Source organism: Diaphorina citri, unplaced genomic scaffold (assembly GCF_000475195.1).
Source record: "Diaphorina citri unplaced genomic scaffold, Diaci psyllid genome assembly version 1.1 scaffold1787, whole genome shotgun sequence".
In the NCBI taxonomy this organism is placed as follows: domain Eukaryota; kingdom Metazoa; phylum Arthropoda; class Insecta; order Hemiptera; family Psyllidae; genus Diaphorina; species Diaphorina citri.
Window position 1 is genome coordinate 2,813 of NW_007379213.1, and position 17,042 is coordinate 19,854.

At 35.2% G+C, this 17,042-nt stretch overlaps 3 protein-coding genes across 3 annotated transcripts; all 3 read right to left on the minus strand.

Annotated features, from left to right (window-relative positions):
* Positions 1–1,054: 1,054 nt before the first annotated feature.
* LOC103517242 lies at positions 1,055–3,344 on the minus strand. Its single transcript, XM_008482265.2, has 4 exons — positions 3,258–3,344; positions 2,236–2,397; positions 1,734–1,836; positions 1,055–1,200 (listed from the first exon to the last, which is right to left on the minus strand). The coding sequence occupies exons 1-4, from the start codon at positions 3,342–3,344 to the stop codon at positions 1,121–1,123; spliced, it is 432 nt and encodes a 143-aa protein (XP_008480487.2). The 3' UTR covers positions 1,055–1,120.
* A 1,520-nt stretch (positions 3,345–4,864) lies between these two features.
* On the minus strand, positions 4,865–6,027 carry LOC103517236 (the record flags this gene model as incomplete). The annotated part of the gene is given in 2 exon segments (XM_008482260.3): positions 4,865–5,017; positions 5,613–6,027. Coding segments are annotated over 2 exon segments (285 nt in total), but the record flags the coding sequence as incomplete, so codon positions are not given.
* Positions 6,028–9,670: 3,643 nt separating this feature from the next.
* LOC103517243 (oocyte zinc finger protein XlCOF15-like) lies at positions 9,671–10,180 on the minus strand. The gene has a single exon (XM_008482267.3). The coding sequence runs from the start codon at positions 10,178–10,180 to the stop codon at positions 9,671–9,673; it is 510 nt and encodes a 169-aa protein (XP_008480489.1).
* Between the last annotated feature and the right edge of the window lie 6,862 nt (positions 10,181–17,042).

Genomic DNA, 17,042 nt, shown 5'->3' on the forward strand with positions numbered 1-17,042 from the left:
AAAATTAAGTGTGTGCAGTAAATAACATCATCCAAATGGGGTAGAAAAACCTAACATGACCTAAACTAAAAGCAACCATTTGCCTACTACTTACCTACATAACTGAAATACTGTTCCTTTCTATTCAAAATTATCTCAAATAATCTACTTTCCAATTAAATATGTATAAGAAACCCATCTGATAATGGCCAAACATCAATTAGCTACTAGGTCCTGAATTATCCTCACGAGAACAAATACATCCCAATAAAGCCAGCAGCGCAAGGCCCATAGATAGTCACCCATCTAAGTGCCAACCACACATTAGCAACTGGTGCACTCAACATGCTCCTTCTGTTTTGTTAATTAAGATTTACATGAATGAGTTTAACAACAGAGTCCTCCTACCTGGCTACTTCTGCTTGTAATGCCACTCACCCCTTTCCTAATGTAAACCAATTAGAAAAAAGTTCAAAATATCCCACCCTGCTGGGAGTTGAACCCAACACCTCCTAAGTTCCAGACTAATGTGACCATGAGGATTTGAAGGTTGTTCTTCTTCTTAAGTACCCACATATTTTCTCATTCAATTTGAATTCAATTATGTATAAACAAACAGTTAATAAACCTATCATAGTTGCACTCTTTACAACCAACTAAACTACGAGTACATGTCTTGTTAAAAAGTATAAAGAAAAACTAAGTACTTGCCTAATCATTTGAGTGAAAGAAAATTAAATCCAAGTATGAAACTTTGACTCCCCTGGGGATTGAACCCAGATCTCCTGGATGCTAGGCTGATGAGATGACCACTAGGCTACCACTGTCACTAAAAAATCTGACTAATACGATAAACCTACATACCTACACTACAAGAGCTAGACCTGCTAAATTGTTAGTGTGAGACTGAATAGTCCCTTATTACTGGCAAGTTTCAAGTCTTGTTTCTTCATCTGATAAATTGTGAAAGTTGAAGAAAAGTATTTTTGAGTATATCATAAAAAACTACCTACAGAGAGAAAATAGTAGGAAGCCTAATAATTTTCTTTGTAAAAAAAAACTTAGCCTAAACCCTGAATCAACATTATTTACTGCACACACAATTCAAAAACCACACCAAAAAGAGAACAAGGATCTTCACTTACTTTATTGTTGTAGTGCTGGGCCCTGCACTGGATCCCTCTTCAGTCTCTTCACACACTTTCACGATGGTTGAAGGCTTTTAAATTTGACAAAAGGTAAATTGTAAAGGGGGAGATGTAAATTAAAAAAGGGAAAACAGGTTAGAGAGAGTGAGATTCTGTTATCAGAGAGAACTACCTGGCATGAAAAAAACAAGGTGTTTCATCAACAGCAGTAGAGTTGACAGCACTATTTGAATCTGAATATGAAACTAATATTATTTGCTTAATTCAGATAAAAATAAGAATATAACATTTTTACCAAGACAATTACAATTAAAAGTTTTTAAATTGGTGAGCTTTCGATGTCACTCAGGACATCATCTTCAGAACAAGAAGATGTTGACTCTATTGCAGTAGGAGTAGAAGTGAGGAAAATTATATGGTATTGATGAGGTTCTGGTATATACCATTTACCATAATATATAATTTTCCTCACTTCTACTTCTACTCCTGCTGCGATAGAGTCAACATCTATCTTGGTCTGAAGATGATGTCCTGAGTGACATCAAAAGCTCACCAATTTAAAACATCTTAATCGAAATTGTCTTGTAAAAATATTGGTTGAAGGCTCCACATCGTCCTCAGATGCATCGTCTTCATATCGATCATTGTCGTCATCACTGTAGTCCAGATTCTCCTGTTTGAAAGACACCTCCCCAGCAGTCATCACATTCTGAAGAAAACAAAGCAATGTGAGTGAGAAAATATTATTTAAAACTGACAAATTGGAAACTAATGTTGTGTGATTGGCTAATTAATTTTTTTAAACATTCATTAGGTTTATGATGTAGTAGTTAGTACAGTGGACTTTGGATCTTGAGATTGGTGGTTTGAGTGTAAGTCAAGTTTATTAATTCTGGACATGTTTCACAGGGCCAGTTCAGGTATTTTTTACATTCTGAAAAAAGTCAAAATTTTCGTCACAAATCCGTTTAAAAAAAAAAAAAAAAAAAAAAAAAAAAAAAAAAAAAAAAATGGATTTCTAGATTGTAAAAAAAAAATTCACAAAAAAATACTTGAACCAGCCCACATACCTACTTTCAAATTGGCTCTATTTTACTAACAAACTTACCTCTGTTTTTATTTTTGTGGGTGGCAGAATGTCTTTCTTTTCTACCCAATCTAGAAGAGTTTTCTGAGTTTTGGCTGTTAGTGTCCAGAACTGATAGAAGTTGTCTACTTTCTCGTTACATTGCATACAGATTTTTCTTGGTAGCTTATCATCTTGAGTAACCTGAAAAAAACACACAAAGAGAACCTCTGGTAAATATACATTAAACATTGAAGAGAATTATGGAATGACCTAACTCTGTGAGTCATTTGACTAATTTCAAGCCTAGAAAAGTTCATCTACCCATATTACTAGTCCTAATTTCTCCCTCCAGATTCTAATGTCAATAGAGTAAAATCTAAAGCAAGGTTTCACAGTAGCAAAATATGGCTTCTGTGGAGCACTTGAACTGGCTAGGAAACACTGGATGGAGAAGTTAAAATTAACCAGCCTAGCTAACTAGAAGTTTTTCTCAAAGGGTTCTATGTAATTCCCAAGTACAATCTTCACTAATTTACCAAAGTTAAACATTGCAAGACTGTAAGTAGAACAGAGCAATAATACACCCCATAACATGGCACATGCACAGTTGAAAAAAAAATAATAAAATAATAGTAAAACATTACATCATTACAATTGTACCAAGGGAGGAACTCATGAAGTACTATTTAAAGCTGAGGCTTGATACCTAGGATTTAGGAGGGGTGAAAAACAATCTTTAGATACATTTACATCAATGCCCAATCTACCACTGAGAGTTAAGACAGTGTCAATGGTGTTCTTTGATGTCAACCATTCAATTTACACAGGCTAGTATTTCTTTAGCCCTGGATTAATTGAAAACTTTCAGCTGTAAGATCAGGTGTAGAAGAAGGAAGATCAAAGGATTTTAGTGTGACTGAGAGTGGATGCAATGTGAGAGGTTTAGACCACTGTCTGTCAGATGGTCTTGGAAGACTGTCTGACAGATTGTGGTCTGAGAGTGAGTGGCAGAGATAAAAGATATTCCAAGTTGTCAAAAGAGAGATGAGGAGTGCACTTACATGTACTGGAAGACACGATATGATCTTATAATAGAGGAGTCTGATTTCATGTCCTGATATCAGCTCTACTTCATTTGTGTATAGCATCACTTCAGGAAGAAAACAAGGGAAGGAGAGAAAAGAAAGAAGTGACTTAAGTATTTGAATTGTGTACATGAGATTTCTAGTGGAATTATCTACAAGTTGAATGATTATGATTCTAAAGAATCTAAAGTGTATAGAATAGCGATATCAGCTCTACTTCATTTGTGTATAGCATCACTTCAGGAAGAAAACAAGGGAAGGAGAGAAAAGAAAGAGGGGACTTATTTGAATTGTGTACATGAGATTTCTAGTGGAATTATCTACAAGTTGAATGATTATGATTCTAAAGAATCTAAAGTGTATAGAATAGAACATCCTGGGCATTCAAATACCAAGTAGTAATGCTACATTGGGTCTCAGGAGACAATGTTCTCCTGTTTCTTTTTTGACGGTGTGTTTATGTACCAGGCTAGGATGAGCTCGGATGACGTGAGATAGCTGTTCCAGCGGCAATTTTTAAAATTTATTTTATATTTATTTTTGTTTGCTTTGTAATTCGCTTGTTTTTAATAGCTAATATAAATGGAAACTAATATTGTGTGATTGGCTGATTAATTTTTTTAAACATTCATTAGGTTTATGATGTAGTAGTTGGTACAGTGGACTTTGGATCTTGAGATTGGTGGTTTGAGTGTAAGTCAAGTTTATTAATTCTGGACTTGTGTAAAAAATCCATGTGTTCACAGGGCCAGTTTGAGTATTTTTTACATTTTGAAAAAAGACAAAATTTTCATCAAAAACAGCAAATTTTCACCAAATCTGGCGATGTTCGAGAAAGAAAAGAAAAGAAAAAAAAAAAAAAAAATCTTGAAATATTTCCTATGTGGCTGCTGTCTAAAAAATGAATTCAGATTGTACAAGTTGCGGAAAAAAAAAATCAAAATTTCGAATTTCTCGCCAACTTTACTCGCTTAAAGGACGACAATGGCCTAGCTCAGCCCAGTACATAAACACACCCTGAATGAAGAATTGTTTTGTCCACAAATGAAGTAGACTTGATCTTGCATGAAATGATTTTGTTGCATGTAGGTCCCTACTTGTCATGATTTTCAAATAAATAATGTGTGAAAAATGTTTCCATCTGATGTCTGGTTTACTCTAGATTTCCATTAATGGACTTTGTAGAAGGGGTGAAAATTGAATTGAAAAGAATACTCCCTTACACTCTTGCACTTTGTACAAGTACTTACTTAAGTACTGCTTGTCAGGATAAAGTAAAAATATTGTTGATAATTTGATATGGATTTGACTGTTGGGATCTCTTACCTCCCCTTAGGATCCAAAGTACAATGTTGACATGTTTGGTAACCTTTGAGAATGTTTGGAGACTGTTCAGGTGTATCCTCCAAGCAATATGTAAAAAAAAATGTAAAATGTAAATGCAGTTTCTTTGTGTTATTATGTCACAACTTTGGTGCTCACTGCAGCATTGTAGGATTTTCCCAATTCACAGTGTTCTAGTGTTTGTTACTGAGATCAGAGAATAGGAGAGGGAGGGAGTTGGGGAAAAAAAAAAAACTTACAGTTAGTGTTGTGGTCTCTTCTGCTTCATGTAACCATCTTAGGAGAGTTTTTTGTGAATTTGCCGTCAAACTCCAAAATTGATAAAGTTCATCTACTTTTGAATTACAGTTTGTACAAATTTTCTTCGGTAGTTTATCATCTTGCCTGGATATCTGAAAAGTAAATAAAAGATAAACAAGTGTTATAAAATGAAGACAAGTGTGTATTTTTTCCTCGTAAATCAGCTTGACTTCCTATAAAAATGATTTCAGTACCCAAATTTAATAGTGAGTCTTATCTTAAGAAATACAATAGGTACATCCTTGAAAAAAAAAAAAAAAGCTTGGTACCTACACATAAAATAATTTAACATCTACCGACATTCATATTAGGATTTGCCTGATACTCAACTCTCCACCCACCTCACTGTTGTTACAGGCCACCCTGTATGTACAAAGCAGCCATTGTACATATTTTTTAGGATAGGCCACTGAGATGATTGTAATCTATAAGTTCTATAACTCACAATACGTACCTCCACTGGGAGAGTTGCTACTATCTTATAATACAGTTGTCGTATTTCAGAATCATTTTCAAATATATTCACTGAAACAATCATTCTACCGACATTCATATTAGGATTTGCCTGATACTCAACTCTCCACCCACCTCACTGTTACAGGCCACCCTGTATGTACAAAGCAGCCATTGTATATTTTTTAGGATAGGCCACTGAAATGATTGTAATCTATAACTTAAAATACGTACCTCCACTGGGAGAGTTGCTACTATCTTATAATACAGTTGTCGTATTTCAGAATCATTTTCAAATATATTCACTGAAACACACTCTTTTACAAGGCACAAACGACAGTGTTCCAACAAATCTGAAGGAACCATTTTTAGTTTTTTCCTACGACTCTACTTTACGGCTACAGGCTACGTATCAATGTCCTAGTCATCTTCTGGAAACTATTGATTAGTAGATGAACCAAAGTTCAAGATATCACAAAAAGCACTTTAACAATCGAAGAACTTATCACAAAACAAATATAATGAACCGAATACATTCAAACAAACTTAAAATATAGGAAATTACTCATGAAGCGGTGCAGTGCCGCAAATCGAAATCAAACATCCACCATTTTACACTTTTTTCGCTGTAAAAAATTTGATGCGGGAGCCTCGGCTGTACGTTCCAAATCGAAAGTTCCTCACGTCCATAGTCCAAAGAGAAAAAAATCCATACAAAATGCAGGGTTGTGCGCGTTAACGCGCACTTTCCACGCTCATGAGAATCTCCATTAGGAAATTTCTAGATACAAATAATGCAAAAATTGTTCCTCACGTCCATAGTCCAAAGAGAAAAAAATTCATACGAAATGCAGGGTTGTGCGCGTTAACGCGCACTTTCCACGCTCATGAGAATCTCCATTAGGAAATTTCTAGATACAAATAATGCAAAAATTGATGTAATTATGCTACTTTTTATTAATTTTGACTAGTTTATGGATTGAATTTGAGTAAAAATGCCGATAAAACTTCAATTTTTTATCATTTGTCTAAAGTTTTTAAAATGAGTGCGCGTCTACTGTTTTTTTCATTTGCTAATTTTTATTAATTTTGACTAGTTTATGGATTTAATTTGAGTAAAAATGCCGATAAAACTTCAATTTTTTATCATTTGTCTAAAGTTTTTAAAATGAGTGCGCGTCTACTGTTTTTTTCATACCCTGTTTTTTCAGCTCTTCATTCTTCTTTGCACAATACAGGGTTCATGATGGGATCATTGGAATTTTTTGACTCCACAGAAGCCAAGCCAAGCCAAAATTTCGAGTTGAAAATGGCCGATAGTTCAAGCCTTTTCAAGTGACAGTTCGTGATTTTTTCTCGTTTTTACCTTGTACAGTATTATTCATTATTTTTAATTAACTCATTATTCGTCGTGTAACCTTTAAGATCTGTCCAAAAATAGTTACCAACACGGCCTGTATACACTAGTGCGAATACAAGGCGTTCCAATCGATTAGTCAAGTGTCGGGTGGCCTATTTTCTACAGGGCGAAAAAGTTGATCGAGGTTTGAAGTGATCAAGTTTTTGTCTGCATACCTACTCCAGTGTTTTAAAATGTTATCCAAACATTTTTCTAGTACCAGAGTACCTCAAAGTGTGTTTTTATCATAACTCTTGAATGTTTTTATTCCTTCATCGTACATTGGACTACACCTACCCTTGTTAACCTAGTGATGGTGCTAAGCTACCTCTTCTATCTGTCAAAGAGTGCAGTGAGCACCAAAGTTGTGACATAATAACACAAAGAAACTGCATTTACATATACATATAGGATAGAGTAGACTTTCATGTTCAATCAAATGAAGTACAATATTAACTATGCTGAGGAAAATACTAATCCTTGCTAGGCGACAGTAAAAGAACTTTTCAATCAGTCCAATGCAAACAGTGTCAACATGGCCTTTAATATTACCTATATCAGGAAGAAGTGTTCTTTTTTTTCCTCTTTTTTGTAAAATATGGCGTGCGCAACTATTTTACTTTGCTTTTTTTACATACGAAAAGCAGTAGATCTATATTTTGATTATCTCCTTCTCCCTTTCTTCTCTCTGAACTCTCTTCTTTCTCTCTCTCCCCCTCCCTCTCTCTTCTTCCTTCTCTCTCTCCCCCTCCCTCTCTCTTCTTCTTCTTCTTTCTCTGCCCCTCTCTCTCTCTCCCCTCCTTTCTTTCACCCCTCACTTTTCTCTGAGCTTTCTCCTTTTTCTCTCTTCCTATTTTCCCCCCTTAAGTCCCTCGCCTCTGAAATATAAATGTAGGCTAATGTCATGTTTGAGCAAAAAAATTGGACCCATGTCAATTTGGTCTAGTTGTCCAGTAGATAGAGGCGTTTAAAGCATAAAGCTCACAATAATTACAGGAAAACAATGTTTTCCCTGGACTTGTTAGGTGTGGTGGGGATAATTTAAGACTTGGAGAGATGTCGTATTTTTTTTTTAATCAGAATTAAAGTACAACAGAGGTCAAAATGGCCTTACGTTCAATTTCCGACTTGAAAAAAAAAATCACCCTATGTCACTGTAAAGTATTGTTGCGTACGCCAGTAGTGCATGCTTTGGTTTTTGTTAATGTTCCTGTATGTTAATTATTGTTAAATTTATATCTGACCATTCCACCTGTCCAGTGTGTCCCTCCTACCTTCCTTTATCTCTCTCAATGACTCTTTTTCAAGAGGTTTATTCTTTGTTTCTACTTAGATCACAGCAATTAATTGAACGAAAATAATGTTCATAGTAATAAATTAATTGTCTACCTCCTTTAGCTTGATAATTTTTGAGACCAAGGAGTTATCAAAAGACAATGCAGCGTTGTAAAACGTACATACTACAGTGTAGTGTGACAACATATTAATGTACACCACAATCGATACCTCCTTTACTTCCTTATCACTGTAAAGGGGAAGTTCTTGCAAATACAGATTACTCTAAACTTTTTGTCTTAATAACATTGGAAGAAAATTCTTGAAATTCTCTCCCTATGACAAGCATGTGATTGATTCTCACCGTTTGAGCCTTGTCACAAAAATTATCAAGCTAAAAAAGACAGACTGTGGTGTAATCCCCACAATCATGATGTCTTGCTTACAATATCCCCTTAAAACATATCATTAGTTAATTAACAGTGTCCAAAACATAGCCCATAGCTGTTAATGATTAAATAATTTAATTAATCAAAATGTATGTGTTAAAAAATGACCACAGCTGGGGTCTACAATCTCGTGTTTGTTAACCCCTGATAATGCTTGGAGGAGTCAGCTCCCATGGCGTAGTGGTCACTGCGCTCGCCTTGCACGCGGGAGACCCGGGTTCGATTCCCGGCGGGGTCAAGAAATACAAAATCATGAAAGTTGATAACCGCTTGCTTTGCACATGTTGAATTCAATAAAAGTCCAACTTTCAGTATAAATACATACATATTTATGAATGATAGAAATCGATAGAAATAACAATAAGAAATCAATTTACAAAAATCAAATCATTAGCCTTTGTATTTACAAGACATCATGGAATTAAAAGTGGTTATTAACAAACTATTGGTAGGTACACATTAAAGTAACATAATCCCTAAAGATATCAAAGCTTGTTCTTGTGGAAATAAATGCAGTGCACAACAGGTAGGGAACCAAATAATTGTCTACAAACCATTAGGTAAATGCAAAAAGGAAGAAAAATGCAGTAACAAAACCGGTCCATTTATACCTTTAATGCTCTCTTTCTTAAGTTTTCGAAGCGGAAAATTTATAAAGCTAAAGGTACTTGACATAAGAATGTTTCGACAGGGGGAAAAACTACTCAAAAAGGGCCAGAGCGGGGATGGGTCCACCCTACACAAAATAAATTCATGAATGTAAGTAACATAAAAAACAAACACATTTAAGTACTCCTGTTTCTACATTAATTTGAAATTACACACATAGGTACAATACGAGCTTAGACAGAGGGAAAATAATTCATATTCTACACTTAAATAGGTAGCAACATTTTTATTATACTTTATCAACTTATCATAAACAATACCTACAGAAAAGGCTTGATTTATTGAGGACACAATTGAATTTAGTTCCAAGACACGTTTGAATCAATGCCCACAATTCTACAACATTATTCCTTCATCAGGAGAGAAAGACCCTGAAGAGAATGGTTCAATAGATTTTCATTTCATACACGGACCACGTGAAATGCACATATGTATTAACCTAAGAATATATAGCCACACTTGTTGTTATGAGATCTTCTTGTCTGGATAGACTGGTAAGTCTAGACATTGTCATCAAAGTATGAGAACTGAGGTTGATCCACCTGCTTTGCGTTCAACCCATGGTGTGATTTCAAGTGATAGCGCACCAAAGTCCTGGTTATAAATCTATCTGCACATATGAGACACTGGTATGGTTTTTGTTTGGTGTGGGAAAGGACATGTGTGTTGAGTGCTTGCTTCTGCGTGAATCCCTTGTCACATATATCACACTTGTAAGGTCTATCTCCAGTATGAATACGCATGTGTTCGTTCAGATAATCTTTCCTCTTGAAGCCCTTGTTGCACACTGTACATACTAGCGGCTTCTCCTTGCTATGTGTTAGCATGTGCAGCTTCAAATGCTGCTTGGAACTCAACTTCTTATGACACACCTCACACTCATGCTTCACACCCAGATGTACCTGCTTATGTCTCTTGTAGCTTCTCTTGTTCGGATAGACCTTGTGACAATGCTCACACTCCCACGGGATTTGATCTTCTGGTTTGTGCGCTTTCTTGTGCGACCACATGGTAGACTTGTTGGTGAATATCTGAGTGTATTTTCCCAACTTCAAATTTCTAAACCAAAACTAAATTTCTCCCATTCTCATTATTTCTCCTTTACATCAACAGCAGCAGAGGGATGTTATGTGAGAAATAACAGAATCAATTTACTTACTCTCCAGATGAGGATTTCTTCTTCATTGACAACTTCTTTGGTTTTCTGTCAACTGCCTCCCCCTCACCATCTTTGATGCTGACATTGACCATGTTTGTTGGGAGAAGGTCATTGTCCTCAGGTACGTCAGAATCATCACGATAGTCATCAAAGTTTTCATTGTTGGCACCCCTGTCATCATCCGAAGAGTTGTCCTCGGGTTCCACTTTCATCCGAATGGAACTGGAACCCGTCCGGGACACTGGCATGTCAGCATCAAATTCACATTTGATTTTCTGTCAAAAACACAGACAGGATAGGAAAAATCAGAATATAGATAGGTACAAGAAAAAAAAAAAAGAGATGAGATGATAATAGGTAGCTTCTGTTCCTTCTACCAACAAAATTTCACAGTGTTCTAGTGTTTGTTACTGAGATCAGAAAATAGGAGAGGGAGGGAGGTCAAAAAAAAAAAAAAAAAAAAAAATGACCACCAAAAAGTCAGGTGGGTACCAAGTTGAGAACCCCTAGTCTAGAGTGCACACTGTACAGGTGGTGTAAACTGGTCGGATATAAAACAAGCAAGGTAAGTGGTCAGCGTTTCTCATAATTTCTTGTGATCCATCTTTAACTCCAGAGTGCAAGCAAGGGGCGTTAAAACTGCCAGGGTCAATTTTTCATCAAATCATCACCAATACTTAATTACTTGAAATATCGCACGGTTAAAACGGACTAAATATAGTGGAAAATTTTTAACTTTCTTTGTAATCTTCCAGTAATGGATTGTAAAAAGAAAGAGCTCAAAACGAATTGTTTTTATTCTCAAGTATTTACATGACAAAAATGTATTTGAATATAAAAATAAAGGTTTGTTCTCTTTTTGGTGTGGTTTTTGAATTGTGTGTGCAGTAAATAATGTTGATTTGGGGTTTAGGCTAAGTTTTTTACAATGAAAATTATTAGGCTACCTACTATTTTCTCTCTGTACCTAGGTAGTTTTTTATGATATACTCAAAAATACTTTTCTTCAACTTTCACAATTTATCAAATGAAGAAACAAGACTTGAAACTTGCCAGTAATAAGGGACTATTCAGTCTCACACTAACAATTTAGTAGGTCTAGCTCTTGTAGTGTAGGTATGTAGGTTTATCGTATTAGTCGGTTTTTTTAGTGATAGTGGTAGCCTAGTGGTCATCTCATCAGCCTAGCATCCAGGAGATCTGGGTTCAATCCCCAGGGTAGTCAAGGTTTCGGATTTAATTCTCTTTCACTCAAATGATTAGGCAAGTACTTAGTTTTTCTTTATACTTTTTAACAAGACATGTAGTTTAGTTGGTTGTAAAGAGTGCAACTACGATAGGTTTATTAACTGTTAGTTTATACACAATTGAATTTAAATTGAATGAGAAAATATGTGGGTACTTAAGAAGAACAACAACCTTCAAATCCTCATGGTCACATTAGTCTGGGGACTTAGGAGGTGTTGGGTTCAACTCCCAGCAGGGTGGGATATTTTGAACTTTTTTTCTAATTGGTTTACATTAGGAAAGCATAGGGGTGAGTCGCATTACAAGCAGAAGTAGCCAGGTAGGACTCTGTTGTTAAAACTCATTCATGTAAATCTTAATTAATACAACAGAAGGAGCATGTTGAGTGCACCAGTTGCTAATGTGTGGTTGGCACTTAGATGGGTGACTATCTATGGGCCTTGTGCTGCTGGCTTTATTGGGATGTATTTGTTCTTGTGAGGATAATTCAGGAGCTAGCAGCTAATATCCCAATGAAAAGGCAAGGAATGAAACATCTGATTGGCGTTTGGTCATTATCAGATAGGTTTCTTATACATATTTAATTGGAAAGTAGATTATTTGAGATAATTTTTAGTAGAAAGGAACAGTATTTCAGTTAAGTAGGTAGTAGGCAAATGGTTGCTTTTAGTTTAGGTCATGTTAGGTTTTTCTGCCCCATTTGGATGATGTTATTTACTGCACACACTTTATTTTCTTAAAAAATTGAACACTTCTTCCTGTTTTTTGATGATTGATGAACAGTACTTACCTTTAGTTAATAGGATCTGGAGATTAGGTACCTTACCTATTAGCTATTAGGTTGATAAGATAATATTTTTAGGATATTGAAATAAGATATTAGGTACATACCTACCTGAATTAGTGACGGAAAAAACAGACAGACAGACAGACAAACCAACAAATTGTTACTAATGTCAAAGTGAAGGTGCCCGACTAGGGAAAAAGGTAAGAGATTGTGGGTTCAATCCCTGCCAAGGTATGGAATTTTACTTAAACCACTTTGCTTACTTTTCAAATTTCACCTTGTGATTTTTTTGTTTGATTTATCCTTTAGGAAACGGTAAATTGACTAAGATCTTATCTTGTCCTAGTCCTAGGCCCATAGCGCTACAGGGAAAAATGAGTTTTCATCATCTCCTATTAAATCAAGTAACTTCTTATTTTATAAATATAGGATAGAGTAGAGTCAGCTCCCATGGCGTAGTGGTCACTGCACTCGCGAACTTTGATCAGAATCAAGAAAGACCATTGGAAACATTCTGTTATGAAAACAATAAAAGTGAACTTTTCGTTGCGTTCTCTCTTTTGTTTGTGTATTTCCTTTCAGCTTTCAATATTGTACTTTGATTTTGTGATTCAACACGAAATATATGTCATTTAACAGCAAACAATGCCGAACTATCTTGCTAGAATTGAAAAAGAAAGCCGAGCATTTCATTTTGAATCACAAAAGCATTTCATTTTGAATCACAACGAAAGTACGACATTATTATGTAGGAGAATTTTCTGTTTTTCCATCTTTTATCAACTATTTAACGATCCCTTTGCTTGCACTCTTCCTTTTTACGTGTTTTATAAGGTTCTGTTTAGATTTTGTCAGCCACAATCACTTGAGTTTTTCAATGACTTTTTGCTACCTTTGGATCGTTTTGTGCGTTGAAAGCTAAAATTATTTCTGGGTGCTTTCTTTTTTTTTGCCTGAAGACATGGGCTCTTGACATCAGTTGCTATTTCTTAGAACTTTCTGGTGCTTTTTTATGTTTTTATTATTTGGAAACCAGTTTTACAAACAATTTCACAATTTTTCAATGACTTTTTGCTACCTTTGGATCGTTTTGTGCGTTGAAAGCTAAAATTATTTCTGGGTGCACATTCTTGACATCAGTTGCTATTTCTTAGAACTTTCTGGTGCTTTTTTATGTTTTTATTATTTGGAAACCAGTTTTACAAACAATTTCACATATTGACCAACAAACTAAGATGTTTTCATTAATACCCAAGTCAAGTTTTTTTTTAATGCAACTGAAAATTCTTTTCAATGCTCAACGGCTATACATAATTGTGATTTTGGCTGGCAATATCTTCCGTATTGGTTTGATATGTATGATACAATGAACATGCAAACATAACGAAGAAGAAAAACAATGAGAGAGAAAAGAAAGTGAAGAAGAATCCAATATATAAAATAATAGAAAGTAAAAAGATTGACAAAATAAATATCACTTGAAAAGTATCGAAATTTCTATACTTACATTATATGATGATCTCAGTAAACGCTTTTCTATCAAAAATGCACAAATGGTGTTTATTATAGGATTCTTATCGTACATATGTTGAATTATTCCTGCTTCTATTTTCTATTTTGGATTAATGTTCCTAGTAAAGTTCTCCTTTCATTAAACCTTATCCCATTCATTGTACACGATTTTATTTGTCTGCTATTCTTCCCTTAAAATGTTCCCAACTGTAAGACCAAAAACACCCCTGAATTCTGTGATGGGTGCCCGAAATTTCTACTTCTGACGAGGGCTAAAGTTTTACCGTAATACAGTCTTCATTTTAATTTCTACTTTGCATTTTGAAAATCATATGAGGAAAATCTTTTTCCTTGTGGCAAGTAATGAGAGTTGCATAAACTTCATTAAACGCTATTGTCTTATGTACTTACTGAACTAAAAAAAACCAAGTATAAAGTTAGTCTAAACATGCGATCATTGAATTTTACTGAAATATGATGATCTCAGTAAACGCTTTTCTATCCAAAAATGCACAAATGATGTTTATTATAGGATTCTTATCGTACATATGTTGAATTATTCCTGCTTCTATTTTCTATTTTGGATTAATTTTCCTAGTAAAGTTCTCCTTTCATTAAACCTTATCCCATTGTACACGATTTTATTTGTCTGCTATTCTTCCCTGAAAATGTTCCCAACTGTAAGACCAAAAACACCCTTGAATTCTGTGATAGGTGCCCGAAATGTCTACTTCTGACGAGGGCTAAAGTTTTACCGTAGTACAGTCTTCATTTTAATTTCTACTTTGCATTTTGAAAATCATATGAGGGAAATCTTTTTCATTGTGGCAAGTAATGAGAGTTGCATAAACTTCATTAAACGCTATTGTCTTATGTACTTACTGAACTAAAAAACCCCAAATATATAAAGTTAGTCTAAACAGTATATAAAGTTAGTCTAAAAAACCCCAAGTATATAAAGTTAGTATAAAGTTAGTCTAAACATGCGATCATTGAATTTTACTGAGAACATAATGAGAAATTATTATTGACAATCATAGTGTGAATACGGTTCCTAATTGTATTGATATACATGATGGAATCACTCTTTACCTATTCCAAGTCCGGACTAAAAGTCCAGTTAAGTTTAAATTAAACATATCCTCCCCTGGGGATTTGTTAAGAAACGATAAGTTTATTAAAACGAAAATATTTATTTCCTAGTTACCATTGATGATTTTTGACAACTTTGTATTTATTTATTTTTATTTTAAAAAACTATGTTCGTGACTGTGTGTATGTAGATGTGGAATTTGATTTGCAACACATGAAGATCTAAATGAAGAAAACTAAGGACAAGAAAGAAAATTGTTGCGGGGCCCACTCAGCCTCGTGAGGAAAATGAGTAGCTATGTCATGTAAATGCGCATAGCGACCGGTGCCAGCATGGTAGGTAAGGAGACTGTTTGGGTATAGGCTTCGAGAATGCTCAGAGGTTGAACATTTAAACGTGAGACTTGACTGGGAAGATTTCTTCCTAGTCAAGTAAATGTAGGAGAATCATGTTGAGAAGGTGTGGAAGTAAAGTTAACTTTTTCGATGTTTGTAGGAGTGTGTACTGTATTTTGTTGTTGATTTACTTGTTCCTTATCCAGGTTGAATGTGAAGATTTCTGTCCTTTTACCATCTGTAGGAAGAAAGAGAGGGGTTGGAGGCAAATTTTGAAAGTGGGGTAGGGATTAGGACACTCCTCTGTGATTGGTTTTACCTACATTATTAAGAATCTGTCCGGCATTTTTGTAGCTTCGAATTCTACTTGACGTTTTGTGCTCGATTCAGCTCTGAGGAGTTAATTGAAAGACTAAAATTCCATTATTCATTGGAAGAACACACTGAACTTGATTACCTTGGAAATTCGTGTGAGGGGTATTCGAACTCCCCGTGTGACGAAGTGAAACCGATCTTATGCGCCAGTTTCCTACGGATCACTGAAGTTAAGCAACGTTGTGTGTGGTACATATTTCGAACGGGTGACCGTTTGGGAGAGCACGTACGGGTGCACCCAGCCTTGTGAGGACAGTTGAACTGTGCTTTAAATTCCAGCGACAAGGAGAAACATAAAAGCCTGATATAACCTTAGCAGTTAAAGATACATGGGTGATGAAATGAATGCCAGAACCAGAGGAGGTTATAGTAGAATCATTATTATTATTTTTTTTTTAAGAGGTTTGACAGAGAGAACTGTAACTGCTATGGTCTTGTCGTCCCGAAATCGAAGAGAGAAGGAAAACAGGATAGGAGAAAACCAACCGTTCCGAGAACGAACATCATCCCATCAGGATAAAATCCGCCCCGGGCGGGAATCGAACCCGCGGCCTAACGCTTACAAGGCAGACGCACTACCAACTAAGCTAACTAGGCTGGCTAGAATTATTCTGCTGGGGATTGGTATGAAGAAAAACTTTGATCAGAATCAAGAAAGACGATTGGAAACATTCTGTTGTAAAAACAATAAAAGTGAACTTTTCGTTGCGTTCTCTCTTTTGTTTGTGTATTTCCTTTCAGCTTTCAATATTGTACTTTGATTTCGTGATTCAACACGAAATATATGTCATTTAACAGCAAACAATGCCGAACTGTCTTGCTAGAATTGAAAAAGAAAGCCAAGCATTTCATTTTGAATCACAAAATCAAACGAAAGTACGACATTATTACGTAGGAGAATTTTCTGTTTTTCCATATTTTATCAACTATTTAACGATCCCTTTGCTTGCACTCTTCCTTTTTACGTGTTTTATAAGGTTCTGTTTAGATTTTGTCAGCCACAATCACTTGAGTTTTTCAATGACTTTTTGCTACCTTTGGATCGTTTTGTGCGTTGAAAGCTAAAATTATTTCTGGGTGCACATTCTTGACATCAGTTGCTATTTCTTAGAACTTTCTGGTGCTTTTTTATGTTTTTATTATTTGGAAACCAGTTTTACAAACAATTTCACATATTGACTAACAAACTAAGATGTTTTCATTAATATCCAAGTCAAGTTTTTTTTTTTTTTTTATGCAACTGAAAATTCTTTTCAATGCTCAACGGCTATACATAATTGTGATTTTGGCTGGCAATATCTTCCCTATTGGTTTGATATGTATGATACAATGAACTTGCAAACATAACGAAGAAGAAAAACAA

What these genes read in the sequence shown, in the direction of transcription:
- LOC103517243 (XM_008482267.3), bottom strand. Translation starts at nt 10,180, where the DNA reads ATGTGGTCGCACAAGAAAGCGCACAAACCAGAAGATCAAATCCCGTGG.
- LOC103517242 (XM_008482265.2), bottom strand. Translation starts at nt 3,344, where the DNA reads ATGCTATACACAAATGAAGTAGAGCTGATATCAGGACATGAAATCAGA. An exon ending in TATCGTGTCTTCCAGTACAT is followed by an intron (nt 2,398 to 3,257) that starts GTAAGTGCACTC and finishes TGTTTTTTTCAG; the next exon opens with GTTACTCAAGATGATAAGCT. An exon ending in CCACAAAAATAAAAACAGAG is followed by an intron (nt 1,837 to 2,235) that starts GTAAGTTTGTTA and finishes TGTTTTCTTCAG; the next exon opens with AATGTGATGACTGCTGGGGA.